The 20317-nt window shown below is 56.4% G+C and overlaps 1 protein-coding gene across 1 annotated transcript in view; it reads right to left on the reverse strand.

The window, feature by feature from the left end:
- LOC119091648 (teneurin-a) overlaps positions 1–20317 on the reverse strand; it is a 68480-nt gene that overhangs the window by 12629 nt on the left and 35534 nt on the right. Inside the window, exons 8-13 of the mRNA XM_037214458.1 lie at positions 18163–18323; positions 16515–16899; positions 12425–12619; positions 9320–9529; positions 7879–8064; positions 1495–1641 (exon numbers count right to left, since the gene is read on the reverse strand). Coding sequence (XP_037070353.1) covers positions 1495–1641; positions 7879–8064; positions 9320–9529; positions 12425–12619; positions 16515–16899; positions 18163–18323 — 1284 coding nt within the window. The remainder of the gene's footprint in view (positions 1–1494; positions 1642–7878; positions 8065–9319; positions 9530–12424; positions 12620–16514; positions 16900–18162; positions 18324–20317) is intronic.

Here is a 20317-nt window from a genome sequence, read left to right on the forward strand (position 1 = left end):
ACAGGAGTCTTCAGAACTCAACTTGAGGAGAAGCTTTAGGCGGATGCGTCAAGCCCAGCTCCGGCAGTGGGACCAGGGTCAAAACAACAAGCTCTGCTCCTGGCGTGCTCGGAGTTGAGACGATCTCTGCCTGAGCGAGCACGACTCGCTGTGCCGATCCAGGCGACACCGCCCGAGTGGTCTCATCAGTGCAGCTTTGCCATCGGGCGCTGGGCTCTGTCACGCGTCTCTCGCCGACATGGGTGCCGCGCGGCCCGCTGGCCTCTTCCGTGGTGCTCTGTTAGTCACGCCGACACCGAGCATGACGCCGCCATGCTTCCGGCACGCCACGAGAGCGACCATATAGGCCACGCGGATAGAGGCACGGACGGATGAAACTACGGGGACTGGCGGAGCTCGGGCGGATGGCACCGCAGGGAATGAGAGAACCGCGGAAACCACGCTGATATATCTCTGTTGAGATTTTCATGATCCTGGCCTTTGTGTATTGACATAATACTCTCATGGGTTCTAAGAGCCAACTGAGAAGATCCTCGTTGCTTCCGGTTCAAGGTGGTGCGACTAAAAATTTTCTGTGAGCTTTAAAACCTTGATGAAACACCCGAGCTAGTTGCTCGGAGTCGGGGAAGATACGCTATCCTATTTCGAAATATGACGTTGCAAGAAAAGCTAAACTGACTGTTCGAGAAGCATGCACGAGGAAGCAGTTGGAAGGAACACGGAAGTGATATAATATAGATGTTGAACAATAGAGGGGAACTATCTTGAATACGAATCAATCAGGCCTCACACATGTCTTCCAGGCCACGACACATCCGTTCCTCTGCCACATAAAGGCGTCGAGAACGCAGCCGTTCGCCGATTTATCGCAATTGGCCATCGCAAGCATCGATAACGGGCGCACGCCTTCCTTCGATCTGCCACGGGGGCGCCGGACGAGGGTCGTCAAGTCCAGTTCACGAGCGCCATTTGGCGCATGACCTTTCCGCCGCGCTGGTCGAATGCCGCCGCAGAAATGGGCCCTGACAGCGCGCAAGTGCGCCCGCGTCTTGAATGGGGGATTGCTGGAGCGGCGCCGTCTTCCGGCTGGGCTGGGCTGGCTCCGTCCTGTGATAGTTCGGAGGCGCACTCGCCGGCGGCCGGAGATTTCGCCGGCGGCCATCCACGGAGCGAGCAGCGTTTTCACCAGCAGGCTCACGCTCAAGCAGACGATGGCGCGCTTAGAGCTGGACCGAAATATCTTATTGGCTTTCTGACGTGTGAAGCCTGCCTTCTCTTTATCATTATAAAGGCTATCAACTGAACAATTCCACTAAATAATAAGTGCACTCCCTAAACCATGTCAGGCACGCAGCAAGAAATTCTGGAATGTTTTCTTGTGCCGAAATGCATGCCTAACTACCCGCTTGTCCATCTTCGTCCCGTCCTGACCCAGATCTAGTCAGCCCAATCCCCACAGCCGGTGGCACCAGGCCCTGCTCACTCCTCACCCACCTCCGTCATTGTCGACACCGTCGCGGCAGTCCATCTCCAGCTTGATGGAGCAGTTGGTGCCGTCCCAGCCGTCGTGGCAGGAGCAGGAGTACCACTGGTCCTGCATGGTGCAGGAGCCCCTGCCGCTACACCCATCCGGGCAGCCGGCTGCAACCAAGGCCAACTCAGGTCAGGTGAGGGCAGCTGGGACGTAGGCCGGTGTGGAGCGCACCTCGCGAACCTGGGCTGAGGATATGACGTGAAAAGAAATCCGCGGATCTCAGGCTTGCTATGGCCGGAACAGCGGTGGCTGATGCCGTTGAGTGCTCCTCGTTCCAAGAACATCCCCCAAAGTCGGCACATTGCTCCCTGCGCTGATTTATTTACAGCTGTGCGAGAGTGGCAATACGCTAATGTGAAACAACCACAGCGACGGCCCCAGTGTGCGAAAGCGACACGTTAACTCCATTTCCTGATCACGGCAATGCTTTAGCAGGCGTCGATCCCCGACCCGTCCAGCGTGATACATGAGGCCATTAGCTTTGTCCGCCGACGCCGCCGCCGAAGTTCCGCATCCAGCGCGGTTTTTCGCCGGGGGCCTTCAGCACATCGTCGGATTTACATCTTACTGTCACCCCCCAGTGGTCGAGACAATGACAAATGTCCTCGTACCGCGCTGGAGGGTGTCGCCACGTTATCAATCGTGTCCCGGCTGCACGACAAACAGCGGCAGTGGGGTCCTAGGTCCCGTTTTTGGCGCCGCTAAGCCAATACGAATGGATGACACGAAGAGGGCGCTCCAGAACTTTGGCGGCGACCATTTCGCGTAGAGATGAGTGGGAGACCGCACTCGACAAAAACATCTCACACTGGCTGATGGCGCATATTTCAGAGAATGGAATGATTTTGAGATCAGATTCACCGAAATGTCGATGAGAAAAGACTCCGGCACTTTTCAATATCTACACAGGAAGTGGATAAATGCGTCGGGCCACTTTCCGCAATAATCCGCTTCAACTTTTCCTTTTGATAATTCCGCGGGGTGGAGAATGGAAAATAAATCTATAAGCGTGTGTCAGCGTTGGTCAGAAAGATCAATGCGAGTATACCAATAATGAAGTCCGGAAAGGGCGATAACCGGGCTGTAAACTCTGTGGATGCGCCCAATGGTCGTCCGTATGGAAACGATCAGCGGCCTTTGCTCCTGGCCGTTACACAAGGAGCTGTATTGACGTCAGTCAGTACACGGTACATGGATCGGTGCACAGGCACCTGGATCTGTGGATCAGTGTCCGTCGTGCACCAGTAGCTGGAAGAGTGCCCGTCGGCACACGAATAGGTTGCTGGCTGACGCCGGAGAAAAAAAAAACAGGAATCGTGGTTAAAAACAACCGTCATGCAGGGTATATAAGGGTGTCCAACAGTATTCAACACTAAATAATGCCAGTGTCTGCTACCATATGAGTGTCCGGAACGTGCCTAATGATAACAAAATAGCGTTCCTGTACAATGACAAGTTGGCTGATACGAGCTGTCCGCGATGATCAGATGATATCCAGCACCACTTGGCATTACACTGGCCAGCGCGTCGAAATCGTTTGATTTAATTGTGTCGTTCCCCGCAACCTTGTGATCTCACGCATAGCCACTGACGCCGCCGCCAACAGCTTTGAAAACACCTTCACCAACCTCTGAGGCACGTGATATGGACGCATCTACGGGATGTCAAGTAACTTTAATATAAGGCAGCCCACCCTAAACTTTTCTCTTGATTGTCGGAGAAACGCAATCTCCCTTAGTGGAACTCGAGTCGTTGATGAAATCACTTCAAGAAAAACAAGCTGCGCAACTTTACTTAATACCGAAACTCGAGTCAACCGGGCCTCCACAATATAACAACGCCCCACAAGGCCCTCTCCCACATAAAACAATTCCCGTGCTTCAACAAAACCGTACTTCCTCCAAGCCCACCCTCTTCGAGAATAAAAGCCGCCTGAGCACTTCCTGGTCGCTCCGTATTTTTAACGCCGTGGTTGCCCGCGGCGTCATGAATGCGTGAATGCTACGCCGTGTTCGATAACGCCTGCGGCGGCGCGGCTGAATGGCGTCAGCACAGTGTCGTCCATCACGCTGTCGCCTCGCCAGTTGTTGCCGGTCCCGGCAGCTGGCGACGTTCCCAGTCGGCGGCGCGGCGCCGCGACCATTCAGGCCGCCGCCCTACAGATTTACGCCGACAATGGCCCGCGCCAGCCGGCGACGGCCGCCGGCTCTGGCTCGGCCCAACATTCTGCGGGGTCTGTCCAGGAGCCGAGCAGCCCGCTGCGTCCAGCAGCCAAACAGTCGGCCGTGTCCATGAGCCGAACAGCCGGCTATGTCCAGGAACCGAACAGCTGGCTGTGTCCAGCAGCCAAACAGTCGGATGTGTCCAGGAGCCGAACAGCCGGCTATGTCCAGGAACCGAACAGCCGGCTGTGTTTGGGCTGTGTCCAGTAGCCGAACAGCCGCCTATGTCTAGGCTGAATCCAGGAGTCGAACAGCCGGCTAGGCTTAGGCTGTGTTCAGGGGCCGAACAGCCGGCTATGTTTAGCAGTCGGATCAGTCTGAGAGTCGGAGGGTCGGATCAGCCCAAGGTCCAAACTGCCAGGTCTGCCTGGATCCCAGGATCATATGCCTGAGTTCTTGATCTGGACCTTCCACAATCCAGAATACTCCTGGAAATGTTAACAGAGGATATTCTGGGATGTAAGGTCCACTCAAAACAGTTACCGAAGAGTCTTCTAGGATCTTGGGTCTTTTCCAATTTGGTCTATGAATCTCCCATCATGTTGGCTGTGTTTAAGTTGTCTTGGCTTTTACTGGGATCCAAAATTTATGTCATATTTTGTCAAACAACCTTTCAGTTACTGTCATTAAACGGCATACTGCTTTGTAAAATATAATTAAAGTCAGAGCAACGCCAAATGTAACGTCGCATTTGCCAAATTTAGACCAACGAAAATGAGAAAAAATAGAAATAAATGTGCTAGCGAAAGGAAATCAAGCCTACACAAGCTAAAGTGGGTAGTAGCATGTACCGTAGCAGCCACAGAATACGCCTTTATAGGCATGTTTCACATTTGAAGATATTGAAGCAAGCATCACATATGATGAAACACGCTCACTTCTAATTATTGGTACAATTCTTAAGTGGAAAAACCGCTCTAGACAACATAATTCTCTGTTTGGTAAATATGCTCCTCGATGCGTCATGGTTTTATTACTTCATCGTACCTTGCACAACATTGAAAGCCAATCGACGGCCGTTTTATCTGGAAATGGTACTCACGAACGCCAGATATGAGCGCCCAAACAACAGTTTTTTTTCTGGGTCCTGATCCCCACATGCCAGAGTGACTGACATACTCTCCCGAAATACTCCCCCATTTTTGCGAGCATGTAGCTCAGAAACCAAGGGGGCTTAGGAGTTAAGAATGGCAGAGCTGTGCTCTGTACCAAAAGGACTTCAAAGATGGTAATTTCAGTTCAAGGCCACATATAGCTATGAAATATTCCCTTTATGTCAGTTTTGTATTCAATCTGTGTTCTGGCTGTTCCAATTAGATATGCGTTTTGTTTGTGACCAATGAAATCAAACTTGCGGCAATTTTGTCTCGTTTTCTACGTGGCTTTGGACGGGATGCTCGACAACTGGCTCATTTTAATTTAGATGACCAATATATGTTATTATTGTACTACCTGCGATGTCTGTCACGGTTACATGTGTATGATGATCCGGGACGGCAAACTTCCAAAAATGTTGGAGGTGTCTCGAGTTTTCCAGTCAATCCTTCCCACGCGATGAACGTAAGTGGCAGTTAAAGTACAGAATCACTGAGGATTGAGCCACTGCTGATCAAATACGGAAAGCGATCCCACGCTGGCTTGCTAACTGCTATCGTATTTAGTTGAATACTTTGAATGTACCTCAATGATCGCAAGCGTGCCGCTTAAAATTCATGTGACAACAATGCCTAAATATTCTTACTCACAAAATCTTGGCATATTTAACTCACAGCCTAAAAAATGCGCGCTTATGCAGGTCAGCTATAGCAAGCAGGTCGGGAAGCTGCACCTGTACTAAAGGATCCGTCAGTCCACAAGCCTGGATATTTCGGAATCCTGGATCCGTTTCGAAATGTTGTCAGACCGTCTTCAGGGATTTGTTCATTTCAAGACGGATTCTCTATGCTATTGAGTCTTTCGTGTAATTTTAAAATAAAATTATTTGGGGTGCAGGACCGCTGTCCTAATAAGGTTGAGCGATCCTTCAAGACGTCGGACATTTCTTGCGATCCAGATGCATATCTGCTTCTAAACGCTTACACCCCACACAGATCTGCTACATCTGAGGCGGAACCTCACCTCCGCGTAGAGCTACCCTCGCTCCGAATTCCTCCGCATCCTCCGCACACCGAATTCCGATTTCCTCCGCATACCTTGAAAGCATCTCAGCGCCATTGATTCCAGTCGGGAATTAAGGAAGTCGGTCCATTAGTGGCTGTGATAGCGCCGGGAGCAAAAACCAATGGCATTAGTCGAGTCGTCCCGGCGGACAGCGGGGCTGAGCCCAGTCGAGCTGGCAAAGCGGCTCTGCGCCCCCGGCCGTCTCGATTGATGCTCCCGAACAGGCTCTGCTCGGGCGCGCACGGACGCACAAAACTCTAATACTGAATAGCGGTGCCGTAATAGGTGGTGTGCTGCTTTGTTCAGGCATATCGAGTTGGGGGAAGTTGCTGCATACGCGTCAATGGAAGTCACCGCCGAAAAACGGACAATGCCAAGAGCGCTGACAAATATAAAACCAAACGCTGGTGAAGGAAACTACAGCAGTACTGTTCAGGCGCAATGTAATCTCGATGCTTTCAGCCATACTATGCTTGCAGCCCATTGTGCTAATGGAAAACCTATAGGCATTGGACGTTTCCGTGGACAGACTTAAAATGGTGGCGGAATAAGTGCACTTTTCAGCACGTCTTCCGTACGTGTAGCGAACCACATGCCGTTGCTTATACTGCTTTACGGATGCACGAACACTAAAAAGATAGCGATGAATCATTTTTAGAGTTCATAAACGCAGCCTGCATTGGACAGCTTTGACATTATAGCCGATGTTTGCTTGATCGTCAAACATCATAAACAAACATAACATCGTCAAACCAGTGCCTCCTGGTATAATGAAGGTCGGCAGCTGTCAGCACACGAACGCTGGACTCATTATCCTCAGATATGTCAGCGGCGCCACAGCCGGCAGCACTGGCTCACGTCCCGCGCCGCCACCGCTGCGGCGTGCATCAACACGTAACAGCATGTATCATATTGATGAACTTACGACAGGACGGTGCCACGAGGTACGGCAGGACACTGCCACGAGGTACGACAGGACAGCGCCACGAGGTACGACAGGACAGCGCCACGAGATAGAACAGGGCATTACCACGAGGTACCACAAGACAGTACCACGAGGTACGACGGGACAGTACCACGAGGTACTACAGGACAGTACCACGAGGTACGACGGGACAGTACCATGAGGTACGACAGGACAGTACCACGAGGTACGACGGGACAGTGCCACGAGGTACGACAGGACGGTACCACGAGGTATGACGGGACAGCACCACGGGGTACGACAGGACAGTGCCACGAGGTACGACAGGACAGTACCACGAGGTAGGACAGGACAGCACCGAAGCAGGCGTGTGCCGCTGGACATATACTGCGCCGCCGTGCATGATTTGGCAAGTTATACTGTGCCGCAATATTAGAAAACGGCAGCCTACGACTGGGGGCAGGGCAGTGTTTAAAGCAGAAATGAATTGACTAAGCCAGGAGAAAATGCTTGATGAGGTTGAATGCATTCCTGCCGGAAATGGAAAGCAATCTCATGCATTCATTTCAGCCGTAAGTCCAGGACTATCGTAGGTGAGCCAATGCTCATGTAGCGTAAATTTTGCTAATGATTCAGAACGTTGGGAGTTTTCAATACTCGTCAAAAAAGTTGGGCACTTAATCAAAACAATTGTTCAACACTGTCGACAAACTGACTCCAGCATTCAATTAAAAGCAAACTACGCATTCTACACAGCAGCAATCTTAAGTTGTAACAATACACCTAAGCAACACGCTGTTAAAACAAACCTTATTCTTAAACATTAAATGGCATCAATAGACCATATTCATATGTCCTTATAATATTTGCGTTGACATGTTGGAGATGGACGTCATTGCGCCAGCTGATTCTGCGTCAAGTACATGATAACGTCACAGCACTTACACGAACAGGTATTTCATGTCAGTGCAGAACAGTTTGGTATATGGCAGTACACACTTTCAGAAAGCCAATGCGCTGTCTAACGATGTACTCACGAATGCTGCAGTGTTGACCGTTCCAACCCTGCAGACAGACGCAGGTTCCGTTCTTGCACTGGCCGTGTTGGGAGCACCGCGGGTCGCATGACCTGAGGTCACAGAGCTGGCCGGTCCAGCCGGAGTCGCAAACGCAGTCGCCGGCCTGACAGGAGCCATGTGGGCCGCAGTCCAGGTCGCACCGCGCTGGAACGACGACAGAGCGCTCCAGCACGCGTGCGGTGCATAACGTCGACTCAACATCCCCTGGTGCACTGTGCTGTTGTAACAACTAAGCCCGGCTTATGGCCGTCGAGTGATGTAGTCCTTTCTGCAGCACGCTCGCCGGATTATCGCAATTTAGCACGCAATTACGACGGAGATTTGGCCATATTCGTCCTGCGAACGAGGCGCTGCAGCAGCTGAACCCCTCCCCGCCCCCAGCTCCGCCACGAGAGCCGAGCCCGACCAGCGAGCTCCGGGCGGCGGAGAGCGGAGTCGGAACATCGGACGCGCCGGCGGCATAGCCAGTGGCACTGCAGCCGCTTACTGTCAAACTTCGGCCGTTAAATCGCGGCCTTTCCGTGGAGCTGCGGCCAAAAAATAGAGGATGGTATTGACACTGCCGACTTGCTGGCGCGTCGCGCGGAGCCGCCAACTTCGCCCTGCTGTTTGGCCGAGCCGAACCGTCGGTGGAACGATCTCTTGGCAGCCCCGTAAAGCCCAATGCCCGAATGTCCGTTCCGGTAATGGTGGGCGGTTATTGAGCGGGATAGATCGGGTCAGCTAGGCCGCCGCTAGCGTAACATCTCCGCCGCCCGTCTGCTCGGCACGGGTTCAAAGGGAATGAGTACCGCCGCTGAGTATTTGCCTTGCGGCGTGTCGGGAGACCGGAACTCGCGCAGCGAACTGGCCCGGGCCACCTCGGCACAGTGAGAATGACATTGAACCTTTTCTGTACCGTTACTTATGTTTTAAAGTTCCCAGTTCGCGTCAAGCAAATTAAGCCTGTGGTCTTAATAGCGGCTTGTCATTGCCTATGCCGCAAGAAAAGGAATTTACTCGTATGGAGTATGACACTGAGCCTGCTGGATTTCGTAAACAAAGTGTGCGTTGCTGCTGTTTCGATGCTGATTGATAAGATGCAGCTGAACATCCGACATCGGAGCATTCGCGTTCCAGCACAACGCCTGGGTTCGCAGCCGCGCGAATGCATTTAAGTACAGACAGGGTCTTGAAACAAGCCGTTAGCAAACAGCTCTCACACGTCAATCTATGTATAAGAATAATACCGAACCTGCAAAAGTGTGGGCAACACAGGATGTAATTGGTCACAACAAAATCAAAGACATGATGAAGATCCACGTCTAGTGCACTTCACAAAGCAGTCAACATTCAAGAAGAACAGCATCAAGCAATGGGAGCGAGCGCCAGAGAGGGCGTCTCCGCTGACCATACTGACGTTTGGCGCACTGCCGGCCGGTCCACATGTGGTCGCAGAGGCAGCGGTCGCGCGCCAGGTCGAACACGCCGTGGCCGGAGCAGTCGGGCAGGCAGCGGCGGATCCGCTCGTCCGGCAGCTGGCAGCTGGAGCCGACCCAGCCGGCCAGGCACACGCACACGCCCTCCGAGCACACGCCGTGGTTGGAGCAGGTCGGGTCGGAGCAGTCCGCTGCCGGCACGGCCAGCCGCGTCAGTCCGCTGCCGGCACGCCAAGCCACGTCAGTGTGCCCTGTCCACTGCCGGCACGGCCAGCCGCGTCAGTGTGCCCAGTCTGCGGCCAGCCGCGTCAGTCCGCTGCCGGCACGCCCAGCCGCGCCAGTCCGCTGCCGGCACGCCCAGACGCGTCAGTCCGCTGCCGGCACGCCCAGCCGCGTCAGTCCGCTGCCGGCACGCCAAGCCGCGTCAGTCCGCTGCCGGCACGGCCAGCCGCGTCAGTTCGCTGCCGGCACGGCCAGCCGCGTCAATCCGCTGCCGGCACGCCCAGCCACGTCAATCCGCTGCCGGCACGGCCAGCCGCGTCAGTCCGCTGCCGGCACGCCCAGTCGCGTCAGTTCGCTGCCGGCACCCCCAGCCGCGTCAGTGCGCGCAGCCGTCCGGGCGTGGCCGAGGCGCCGGAAGGCCGCGAACTGACTGATGTTTTGCACTGACCTGCTGTCGTAACACAAGGGTTTGGGGGCGTCCAGGCAATCGATTAATCGCAATCGATTCCACCTCGACTTACTTCAACTTTGTTTATCGCGGAGTCGACTCAAACTTCACGAAGTCAAGCACAGTTTGCTGCGAACTTACAGTGTGTGGACAGACAGCAAATGGAATTACAGTCCCCTTATCCACGTGAGTCCTGTCGCTGACACTCATCTATCTTACGGTTCAAAAACTTACGGTCAATTAACTCACGGCCTATCAGCTTACAGTCCACTGACATGCAGGACATCAGCTTACAGTCCACCGGCATACGGTTCATTACATTATAGTCCAGCGAAGCGCAGTCCATCGACATGCAGTTCCCTGCCAGCGCCAGATAATACTAATTCCGTCTGCTGTCAGCCACCGGTGATTCATCCTCGCGTCCGGGTCGGTGGCGGCATCACTCGACTGTCACCAGTAACTAGTCTGTGCCCTTAGCGCTCCCAGTCGTCAGTGGCCAGTCTGTACACTGGCTCCGCTCGGCAGCAGTGTCTAGCTATCCATCGGTCGGTAACATCACCATTGCCCGGCAGCAGTATCCTACTATCCGTCGGTCGGTAGCATCGCCACCGCCCGCAGCAGTGTCCTTCTACCGGTCGGTCGGAAACATCCCCACCGCCCGGTAGCGGTGTCCTGTTACCCGTCGGCCGGTGCCATCCCCAGCGGCCGTCACCAGTGGCCCGTCACCCGCCCGTCCGCGCCATCACCATCGGCGTGGCAGTCGGCGGCCGAACAGGGCCCGGCGCCGGTCCCAGCTGTCCGCCCATCTGATACGGCCCGATCGAGGTCGGCTCCGGGGCGCGCCGCTCGCATGCCAAGCGACCGGGCCGGCGGCGGCGCGGAGTCGGCCGCCGCTCGTCCGGCGGCGGCGCGCAGTCGGCCGCCGCTCGACCGACGGCGGCCGACTGCGTCCCGCACCCGCCGACAGTAATTCAATAGTGCCCGGCCGCCGACTCCGAGAGCGGGCCACGCCCGAACCACCCTCGCGCTTCACCTCCACGCATGAGGTCCGCGCGTGCGGAGCCTCCCACCGGTTACTTCTGCTCAAATGCCGTTCGCAGAGCGGTCTTGTTGCCGTTGCAGTTGCCGCAGCCTATTTCGAACATGATTATTTTTTAAGGTAAGTAATGGCCAGTCACCAGGTAAGTACGGGAAATAAATAGCTTGTGCATCAATTATTATCGCACAGCCGAAGCCTCGTTCACAGCATGTTTTCGGTGCCGAAAGCATTTTTTCTCAAACTAAAGCAGCTTTTGCTGTCTTCGGCGAAATTTAACTCATTTGAGGTAATCTTGCTCAAATATTGTGGCACCCAAGACACAAATGGCAGGGAAGAGGAGGAGAAACGCTCCAGTGATATGAATACTTCCGCCCATGCCTCGTCACCTCTCTGTACCTTTTCCTTTCCCTCTTCCTCCCTCACCCCTTCAGTCTAAACATTTGATACCCGTACACATCTGTCTGAAGAGCTGTTGAATTTTTCCGCTATGTTTAACCCTACTTTCCCTATAGCCCTCTTTCTGGCCAACAAGATCTGTTTTTCTTCTTCCCATCCCGTCCCTACCTCTCCATACATGTCTCCACATTGTCGACTCTTCTCGCTGGCTGCACATGATTTCATCCATCAGATCTATGCCGTTGCGTCTCGTCTTTCTCCCCGTCAGAGACTCTCCTCCTGGCTCTACCCCCCGCCCCCTCCCTCTGCCCGTGTCAAGCTCCCGAGGACGAGACCCCACAGGATTCAGCAGACCGGTGCCGTATTAACATTTCAGCCGCCGCTCCGCGCGCCTCCCTTGTTGGCCGAATGCACTATTCAGCCGGTCGCCGGCGGCCGGCCCGGTCGGCTGCTTTATTGATGGAGACGGCCAACAGATGGCGGGCAGGAGGCGGCGGCCCCGCTCCAGCCGCGCGCCGCCGCTAAATATTGCATCTGGCCCCGTGATGGACGAGGATCCAGCAGAGTGGCTGAAGAATACATTTACTCTCCGGGGTAAGAAGACGGTTCTGCCAGCGCAGCCCGTCTCCGCTCGTTACCAGGTACATCGGTCAGAGGGCACGGGGGAGCGGGACGGCGGGAAACCGGATGTGGGAAACGTCCGGTGCACGGCGGCGGAGAGGAGCACATCTGACCCTCTGATGTACCAAGTCCGCGTAATGGAGAACTTCACCCGCGGGTACTTCGTGTCTTCAGGCGACTACGCATCCGAAAAACAGCGTCCTTCATGGATCTGTGATCGCGTGCGTGCCGTATTAACGAGCCGCGCGCCCGCCAGGAAGTGATCCATCGCTTTCATCCTCGTTCCCTGACGGCTGCGCCGTGCCGTGGCCGCCGCCTGGGCCGCCTGACCGCCGGCAGCGCCGTCCGACCCCGACTCACCGGTCTGGCAGAACTCGCCCTTCCAGCCGGGGGCGCAGACGCACTGGCCGACGCGGCAGGTGCCGTGGCCGTGGCAGTCGGCGATAACGCAGTCGGTGGCGGGCAGGTCGCACTCGGCGCCCTTCCAGCCGTCGTCGCAGTGGCACCGGCCGCCGCCGTACGTGCCGTGGTTGCTGCACAGCACCGGGCACACACCTGCGGCGGACCACACAGCTCAGCTCGTGAGAAGGGGAAGGGCGAGGTAATCCGCAGGTAATCCACAGGAGGGCGCAGGACGTGCAGAACAGGCAGGACAGGCATACGGGGCAGGGCAATAACACGGCGGACCGCACTGGTGGCGGCATAGCACGCCAGAGCACACTGACAAAAGGGATCGCACGACAGGCCGCATTGGTCACAGAGATGAGACGACATACTACAATGGCTTAGGGATAGCACGACAGACCACACTGGTCTGAGGGATGGCGCAAAAGACCACAGTGGTCAATGGAATAGCGCGACACGCCACTCTGGTCTAAGGGATGACACGGAGATAGCAAATGACGGAGACACGAAGGAGATGGTACAACAGACTGTACTGGGAAGAGATGATGCAACAGACTGCACTGATCAAGGGAAAGAAAGCCCGACAGATCGCATTAATCAGACGGATGGCACAAAAGAGCGCACTGGTAAAAGGAACGGTACAAAAGACCACACCGGTCAAGGGGTCGTACAACAGACAGCAGACACGACGAATGGCATGCGCTGTGTTGACAAATCGTAAATCATGTCAACTGCACTGTGATCATAAAATAGGCCACATTTCCAACAAAGCACCATGAGTGGTGATGTTACAAAATTTCATGATGCCGACAAAGACCAGATTGATGCTGTTCTCCGAGGGCCCGCTGGAGGGTGGTAAACAACATCTCTGAATGCTTTATTGGTGGTTGCTAGCTTGCATGCCGTAAAGAGCGGTAGATCGCTATCTTGCGTGCAGTGGATCAGCAAACATTTCGGCGAAAAGCCCTGTTCACTGCTGTGTGGGGGCACGGAAGAGTCTTCCTCCGTGCGCAGCACTGCAAAGGGTTTATGGCCGAAGCATCTGCTGATACCCCTGCTCTTACATAAGCTACCACCACTCTACACGACATGCAGACCAATCAGCATTAAAGACTAAATTGTCCGGGTTGCACGGGTCTAAGCAAGCAAACTGTAAATACCACGGGACAAATGTAAAGGGTATGTACCACGAAGCTTACGGAACACGCGATCGAGATCTGCCGGCATTATTCCAGGAGCAGATGGCAATCTCTTGTTCACCGCTCCCGCAGCGGAGCACTCCAGCACCTACTGCGGCGTGCTGTTTGGTTTTCAGCGCTCGACGTTCTGCTCACATCACAGAGCGGGCGCCGCAAACCGACCGTTGCTAGGAGATCGCACCGAAAGACGTCCGAATGGCCGGGATAATCAGGTAACGTCCATCTAACGCGAATTGAACGAGCAGGAAGCTCGGCCACCAGCGCGATTGCTAGAAATTTAAAAGCAGTAGCAAGCCAATGAGCCTTGTCGGCAAGGGCTAGGAAGCTTATGTTTCGTGGCGTTATTGTAAGGAACCACACAGAATAACTTTACGCGTAGACATGGTCTCACCGAGGTGATGAGCGCAGAAATGGACCGATGTCTTCACTCAGAAACACATGGTCACGATCCTTCCAAGGCGGCCGAGTCAAAACAGCTAATGCCAATGCTAGAGCGTTCATGTGGCAGCATCGAGTCTGATGATTATTGATGACCATTCAGACTTGAGAAGTGCCCAGGTGGGGTCTGGCGAGTGTTGCGGGATCACTCCCAATCTGCTATTTATTCACTCACGATTGATTCGTCGCGGATATATCGGACGGCGCAGAGCTTCGCTGCCGCTGCCTAACCTCATCAAAGTTCACCATTAGCCCTCTGTTGAGCGTGCGTAACGAGACAAATTAGCAAATACGTTCCTCCACAAAACATTTCATGGGCGGATCCTACGTTACTGGCTGGGACAGATGCTCCCGTGTTCGTTGTGTCCACTGTCCCATTGTCTGCTGTGTCCGCTGCCCGCTGTGCCCGCTGTGCTCGCGGTCGCTGTGTCCTCTGTGTCCACTGTCCCGGTGTCTGCTGTATCCGCTGTACATGTGTCTGCTGTGTCTGCTGTGTCCGCAGTCCCTGTGTATGCTGTGTTTGCTGCACGTTGTCCGCTGTGTTCGCTGTGTCCGCTGTCCCCACGTCCGCTGTGTCTGCTGTGTCCGCTGTCCCTGTGTCTGCTGTGCCTGTTGTCCCTGTATCCGCCGTGTCCTCTGCCCCTCTGTCCTCCGTGCCCGCTGTCCGCTGTGTTCGCTATGTCCGTTGCTCGCTGTGTCCGCTCGCTGGCCCCACCCAGACCGCGGACGGCGGCCGGCGCCGGCGCCGGGGAGCGGCTACAGTCCAGCGCCCGGACCTGGAGCCAAGTCAAGCTCGCCGGCTGACGAGCTGCCGAAGTTGGAGGCTCACACGTGAAGACGTCAATCCTCGGAAAAATAGCTGGCGATGGGGGAAGACGGATGGCCGCCGGCACATGACCCGACATCGCCACGCCGGCCCGAAGGTCAGGGCCGTCAGTCACCTCGACCGCACCATGACAGTCGCCACGGAGCAGGTGCTCCAGCTCGGCCGTCCTCGTGGAGCATACGCCCCGGACGTGCGTCCACCTGAGGACATTCGCTCCGGACGGATGTCCACCTGAGGACATTCGCTCCGGACGGGCGTCAATCCGAGGACATTCGCCCGGTCGGGCGTTCAGCTGAGGACATTCGCTCCGGACAGATGTCCACCTGAGGACATTCTCCGCGGGTGGGCGTCCATCTGAGGACCGCTGCGACGGCTCGGCGCCGAGCCCGAAGCTCGACTTCCGCCAGCAAACCGACCTGCCCGCCGCTGGTGGGGCCACCGCCCACGCCGCAACTAACAAACAGCTAGCGTTGTAACATCGACCTGCACGCAGACCGCACCGTGTCAATAGCCTGGCGCGCCGCCGCGGCAGACTTCCCCAATGAAGCGTCCTGCGGTGTGGCTGGCGAAACACAAAGCGTGTTTTTGCAGTCCACTGGCGGAGCGACGTCCGGGCCAAGCAGTGGGGCTTTTAAGCTAATGAGTGTCATACATTACGCCACAGTAAGGGCTGGATTAGTGGCTATAAAGAATGTCACGCAAAGGAGCGCCTTATGCCCTAGGCGTGCCCCCAGTGGTGTTTTACATGTTCACTGTTGGCGTCCACAGTGGACCGGAAGCCCTTCGCTGTGTCCATTGCTCGGAGCACTGGATCCATACATGGATCATGTATACGTACGGCTTGCATGAGGAGGGAATTAATCTCCATGTCCGACATTAACCCTCGCTGGGTCACCTGCGCCGACATATTATTGCCCAATACGAAGTCCCCGGAGTCAACAGATTGTCATGCAAAGAGCAAACCAGGTGTTTGGAGTGAAAGCTTAGAGAAACCTCCAGTGCCGCACACATCTGTGCACATGGCTGATACAAATATGCAACAATACGACAACAATACGAGCCGATGATGGGTAATATATCTAAATAAAATGGGATTGTGACAGAACCACTCCTACACCAATAGAAACATCACTGAAACATTTCCGCAGCTGGCGTTGGTTCTCGGAAGACATGTTCTACGCATCAAACAAGTTTCCAGGACTTCGTAATGTGACCGAGATTTATCTCTGCCGCAGCTGGCCAGGACGTTGAGGGCAAGGACGCTCCCAGGGTTACAACTAACTCGAACAGCTCAGTTTTAGAGCCTTCCATCTGTGCGGTTCACTCTTACACCGTTCACCGGTGACCTTTTCACGTCACAGGCAGGAAGCAGACCTCAGCAAATGGTGAAGACCGCACTGCACTGGTGCGAAAGCCACCCCTTCACGAAAAGTGTGCCGACACCCACGAGCTGGGCTGTGTTTTTGAATAATTTCTCCCGATTCCCACCAGGGCCTTACCCTACTTTTCAGCCCGAGACAACACAGGTTGGTCGCAACGAGCCCCATGACGCTGCGCGTGCCCCCGCCGGCGTCGTACTCACTGGTGGCGCAGTCGTCGCCGCTGTACTCGGGGCCGCACGCGCAGACGCCCAGGTGGCAGGTGCCGTGGCCGGAGCAGTCGGCCGGGCAGCGGAGCGTGGCCACGTCGCCGGCCGCCAGCACCAGCCGCACCTCGGCCGGCGCCGGGTCGTCGTTCAGCACGGCCAGGTACCAGTGGCCGGGCTCCAGGTACTCGGTCACGGTCACGTTGACCGGGTGCTCAGGCAGGGCGCGCACAGAGCGCGCCAGGCCGCGCGGGCCGCGCTGCACCCGGCCGCCCCGCACGAACGCCGCGAACTCGTGCTGCGTCACGCTCGGCGGTACGTTCCGGCTGCCGTACACCGCCAGGCTGGCCGACCACGGCGCCGTCAGGTTCAGGTTCACCAGCTGCCGGCGCGGGGCGGGGTCAGCGGGTCGGCCGGCGGCGGGGCAGAGGCCCGGGTCAGCAGGCACCGGAGGGGGCAGAGGCGGGGGTCACAACGAACCAGCGGCCGGACAGTGCACAGAGTGGAGGAGGCGCGCAGTCCGCACAACGGGTGGGAGCGCCTGTTCTGAGGCATGCAGGTCTTGGATAACCTTATCGCGCTGTTCCATGAGCCGGTGCGGTATCCGGTTGAGCCAGATGCTGCCCCGGACCAACGCACGACACGAGGCTGACGTTATCGGTATGGCAAGATGATTGGACATCCACTCATATGACTCCCATCCTAAGCATGACACAACAATGGTAATTAAACTTTTTCAATGAAAGTCAATGTTTGCAGCAAGTCATGATGCTCCACAAATTTCAACAGCTGCACGCAGTGAGTCATTTGTAAAGCATGGTAACATTTTTCAAACCCATTCAAAGACATGATAAAACTGCCACGAACACCAGCGGGGAAGGCACCCAAGTGATGGCAGCAACTCGCATGCAGTGCAGACAGTTGCGAAGTCAACGCAGGCCGCGCGTGCCTGCCGTGACTCTGAGTCGTTATGTGCGTGCAATCCTATAACTCGGCATTTGACGCGGGCTTGGGAATGCCAACGCAGTGAAACGTCCCCACGCAACACTTGAGAGTACTTTCCAATGCCTTGGCACTCCAATTGTTCGCAGACGTGCCGCGAAGTCGCTTCCGAGCGTGCCGTGACGAGGGGCGTTTTTGCCGCTGACCCGACCCGGCCATTAATTGGCGGTCCAACCAGGCGGGACCGAGCGCCATATGGACGCCAGAGGTGCGAGGACTGACGCCCGCCAGGCACGACCGGAGGACGGAGGCGCCGGTCACCCAGACTCGGCAGTCGACGGAGAGCCACGCGCGCGGCCGAGCGGGGCCGAGACGCCTGACCCGACTGACGACACTGTCGTTCCTCGCTGACTGCAGACACCGTCATCGACACTGACTCAGGGCCAGGCCCCTCAGCCCTCGGTCTGGACGACCAGCGGACCGCAGACGGAGGGAGCGCGCGGCCGGGTGACTGAAGACCAGCCAGGCGTCCTGCGGCGCCGCCAGCGTCCCTGGACCGCGCTGCTCGCCGACCGAGCGGCCGTCGCCGGGCCGCCGTGCTTCCGCCCTCCGCCCCTGACGGCGGTGGGCGGTGCGCCATTTAAACGCGCTTAATGAATGGCTCGGGGGCACGCGGCGAGCGCCGGGTCACGTGCCGGCCTACCTGCGGCTGGATGGTGTCGTGCTCGAGGGTCCACAGCTCGCGCGGCGCCACCCGGTGCGCCACGGGCGCGCCCAGGGTCAGACTGGCGGGGGGCGGCGGCGGCGGCGGCGTGCGAGGCGGAGGGGCCGCTGCCCCAGGAGGCGGCGGACGGGCTGGGTCGGCTGCAACGGAACGACGCTGTCAGAGCTCGGCTTCGGACTCCCGCGGACCCGCTGCGGGTGAGGAGTGAAGAGCGCCGATCATGTCCAAAGAACACGCTGTCAAGCCGTAAACAAATGGGCAAGTAAGGGTTGTGATTGTTAGGGTTTCGAAGAGCTTGCTGGATGCTGGTGTGCGACCTTCTTCAAGGTCTCCATGGTGGTGGTTGACCTGCATAAAGTATAGAGTGATAGACAGTTGCAATGGGGACAGGGGGTCAGCGGACGTTTCGGCCTAACGTCCCTCCAGTGATGTCAGCAAGGAAAGGGGCTTGTGGTCGAAGCGTTTGCGGATCCCTCTGATCTGATTTGAGCTACTTGTCGCTCTACACGGCATACAGACCAATATCCAACACTAAATAAGACCTTTTAAAAAATTGGTTTGGTGGCAAGATATATGAGTTGTGTATACGTGCACCCTGGCAATAGCCCGTTTCAACCGGGCAGTGTACAGGCAGTTTTAGTCCGCCCAACGCTGGAGCAGGTCAAGTCCTTCGACCACGGGTGAGGGCAATCAAAATGGATTGGTCATTTCGGAAAAGTAAAACGTTGCATGCAAGGGGAAAGGCAAGAACGAACTTCTGACGATGACAGCAAAGGGGCGTCATAAACCCTTTTATTGCCCAAAATACAGTAGTCTTCAGCGAGTGGGTCGTAACTGATGCATGCAACGTACCGGGACTCATAACCAAACCTTCCACGCTGCCAGCTTCTGGGAAACAAACGCCAGCACCGGCATGCAATAGAGTCGGCACGGGAGGCCGTAACGCCGGCCTCAGGACTCCGCGGAACCCGGGCTGTGCGCGTCATTCTGAGCGGGCAGCAGCCGCGGCGGCCGGCCAAAGCCGGCGGTAACGTCCCAGCGTTCGGGCCGGCCCCATTTGCATGATATACCGCCGGGCCTCGGACTCGAGGCAGCTGGTGCATCGAAATGCACTGAGCCGGTCGATGGCGTCGGTAGAGCCGTCTCGGAGAGCCCGGCGACGGCGCGCCACCGCCGGGATCAAGCCATACGGGGCTAATCGGGCGGCGGCGGTGACCAAGACGGATCGCCGACGGCCGGACGGCCGGGGCGCCGGCCGGAGCCGGACGGGCCGCCGCTCCGTCACGCCGCCTGAGGGCGGGTCAGACCCCTCCCACCACCCCCACCGCGCCCGCCTGCCCGCCGTCGAGACGGAGTGGCGCGCCGCTGCCGGGGATTAGAGTCAGTGAGAGGGAAGGTCACGGTAGGGGGGGGGGGGGGGTTGGAGGAATTTCAGGTCGTGAGCTCGCGACTGGTTTTCTCGAGAATTGGACTGGTGCAAGTGATCGAGAAAAGTCGAGGGAAGAAATCGAGAACAAGCATGTTTGTGTTCGCGTTGGGAGTCCCAGCACGAATGGCCAGTAAATCTCGACCGGTACGAAACCGGTAGACTGGTCTGGCCTGTCTCTTCTGAAAGCAATATCCTGCAGAAGTCAGTGTTTGCAAGGACACGGTATGTTCTGTGTTGCGTTGCACACAGGTAATAAAGGCTAGCAAACTGCACACGGCGTGAAATGTTGCCATGTTGCAGACGAACATTTCAATTTTCCGAGTTATGGGCGTCGCTGTTTAATGTTGTCGAAATACGTGCGCACGGTTTAACATTTCGAGCCGTACTCGACTTGCTTAATGCGGCCGACCGTGCACCTGCTCAGAGGTGAGTGCTGTTGTGCCGCAGGCAAGCAACTATCGTCGAGCCTTGCGGAACCACTCCATGGAGGGGCGGGCCAAGTTCCATCATACATCCCATCTGCTGACAGTACATCGATCGTCAGAGCATCAGCCGTCGGCTGTGCGGCCTCGTCCAACCCCCCCCCCCCCCCTCCCTCCCAGCGGCCGATGCAGTCTTCAGAGGCGTGGCCCAAGCGGCGTCGTCTCCAACACTGTCGCGTCCTCGTCTCAGAGGTCGCTGCGGCATCGACCTTGTAGGAAGTCG

Source organism: Pollicipes pollicipes, unplaced genomic scaffold, assembly GCF_011947565.3.
Source record: "Pollicipes pollicipes isolate AB1234 unplaced genomic scaffold, Ppol_2.1 Scaffold_3447;HRSCAF=4054_pilon_pilon_pilon, whole genome shotgun sequence".
NCBI lineage: Eukaryota > Metazoa > Arthropoda > Thecostraca > Pollicipedomorpha > Pollicipedidae > Pollicipes > Pollicipes pollicipes.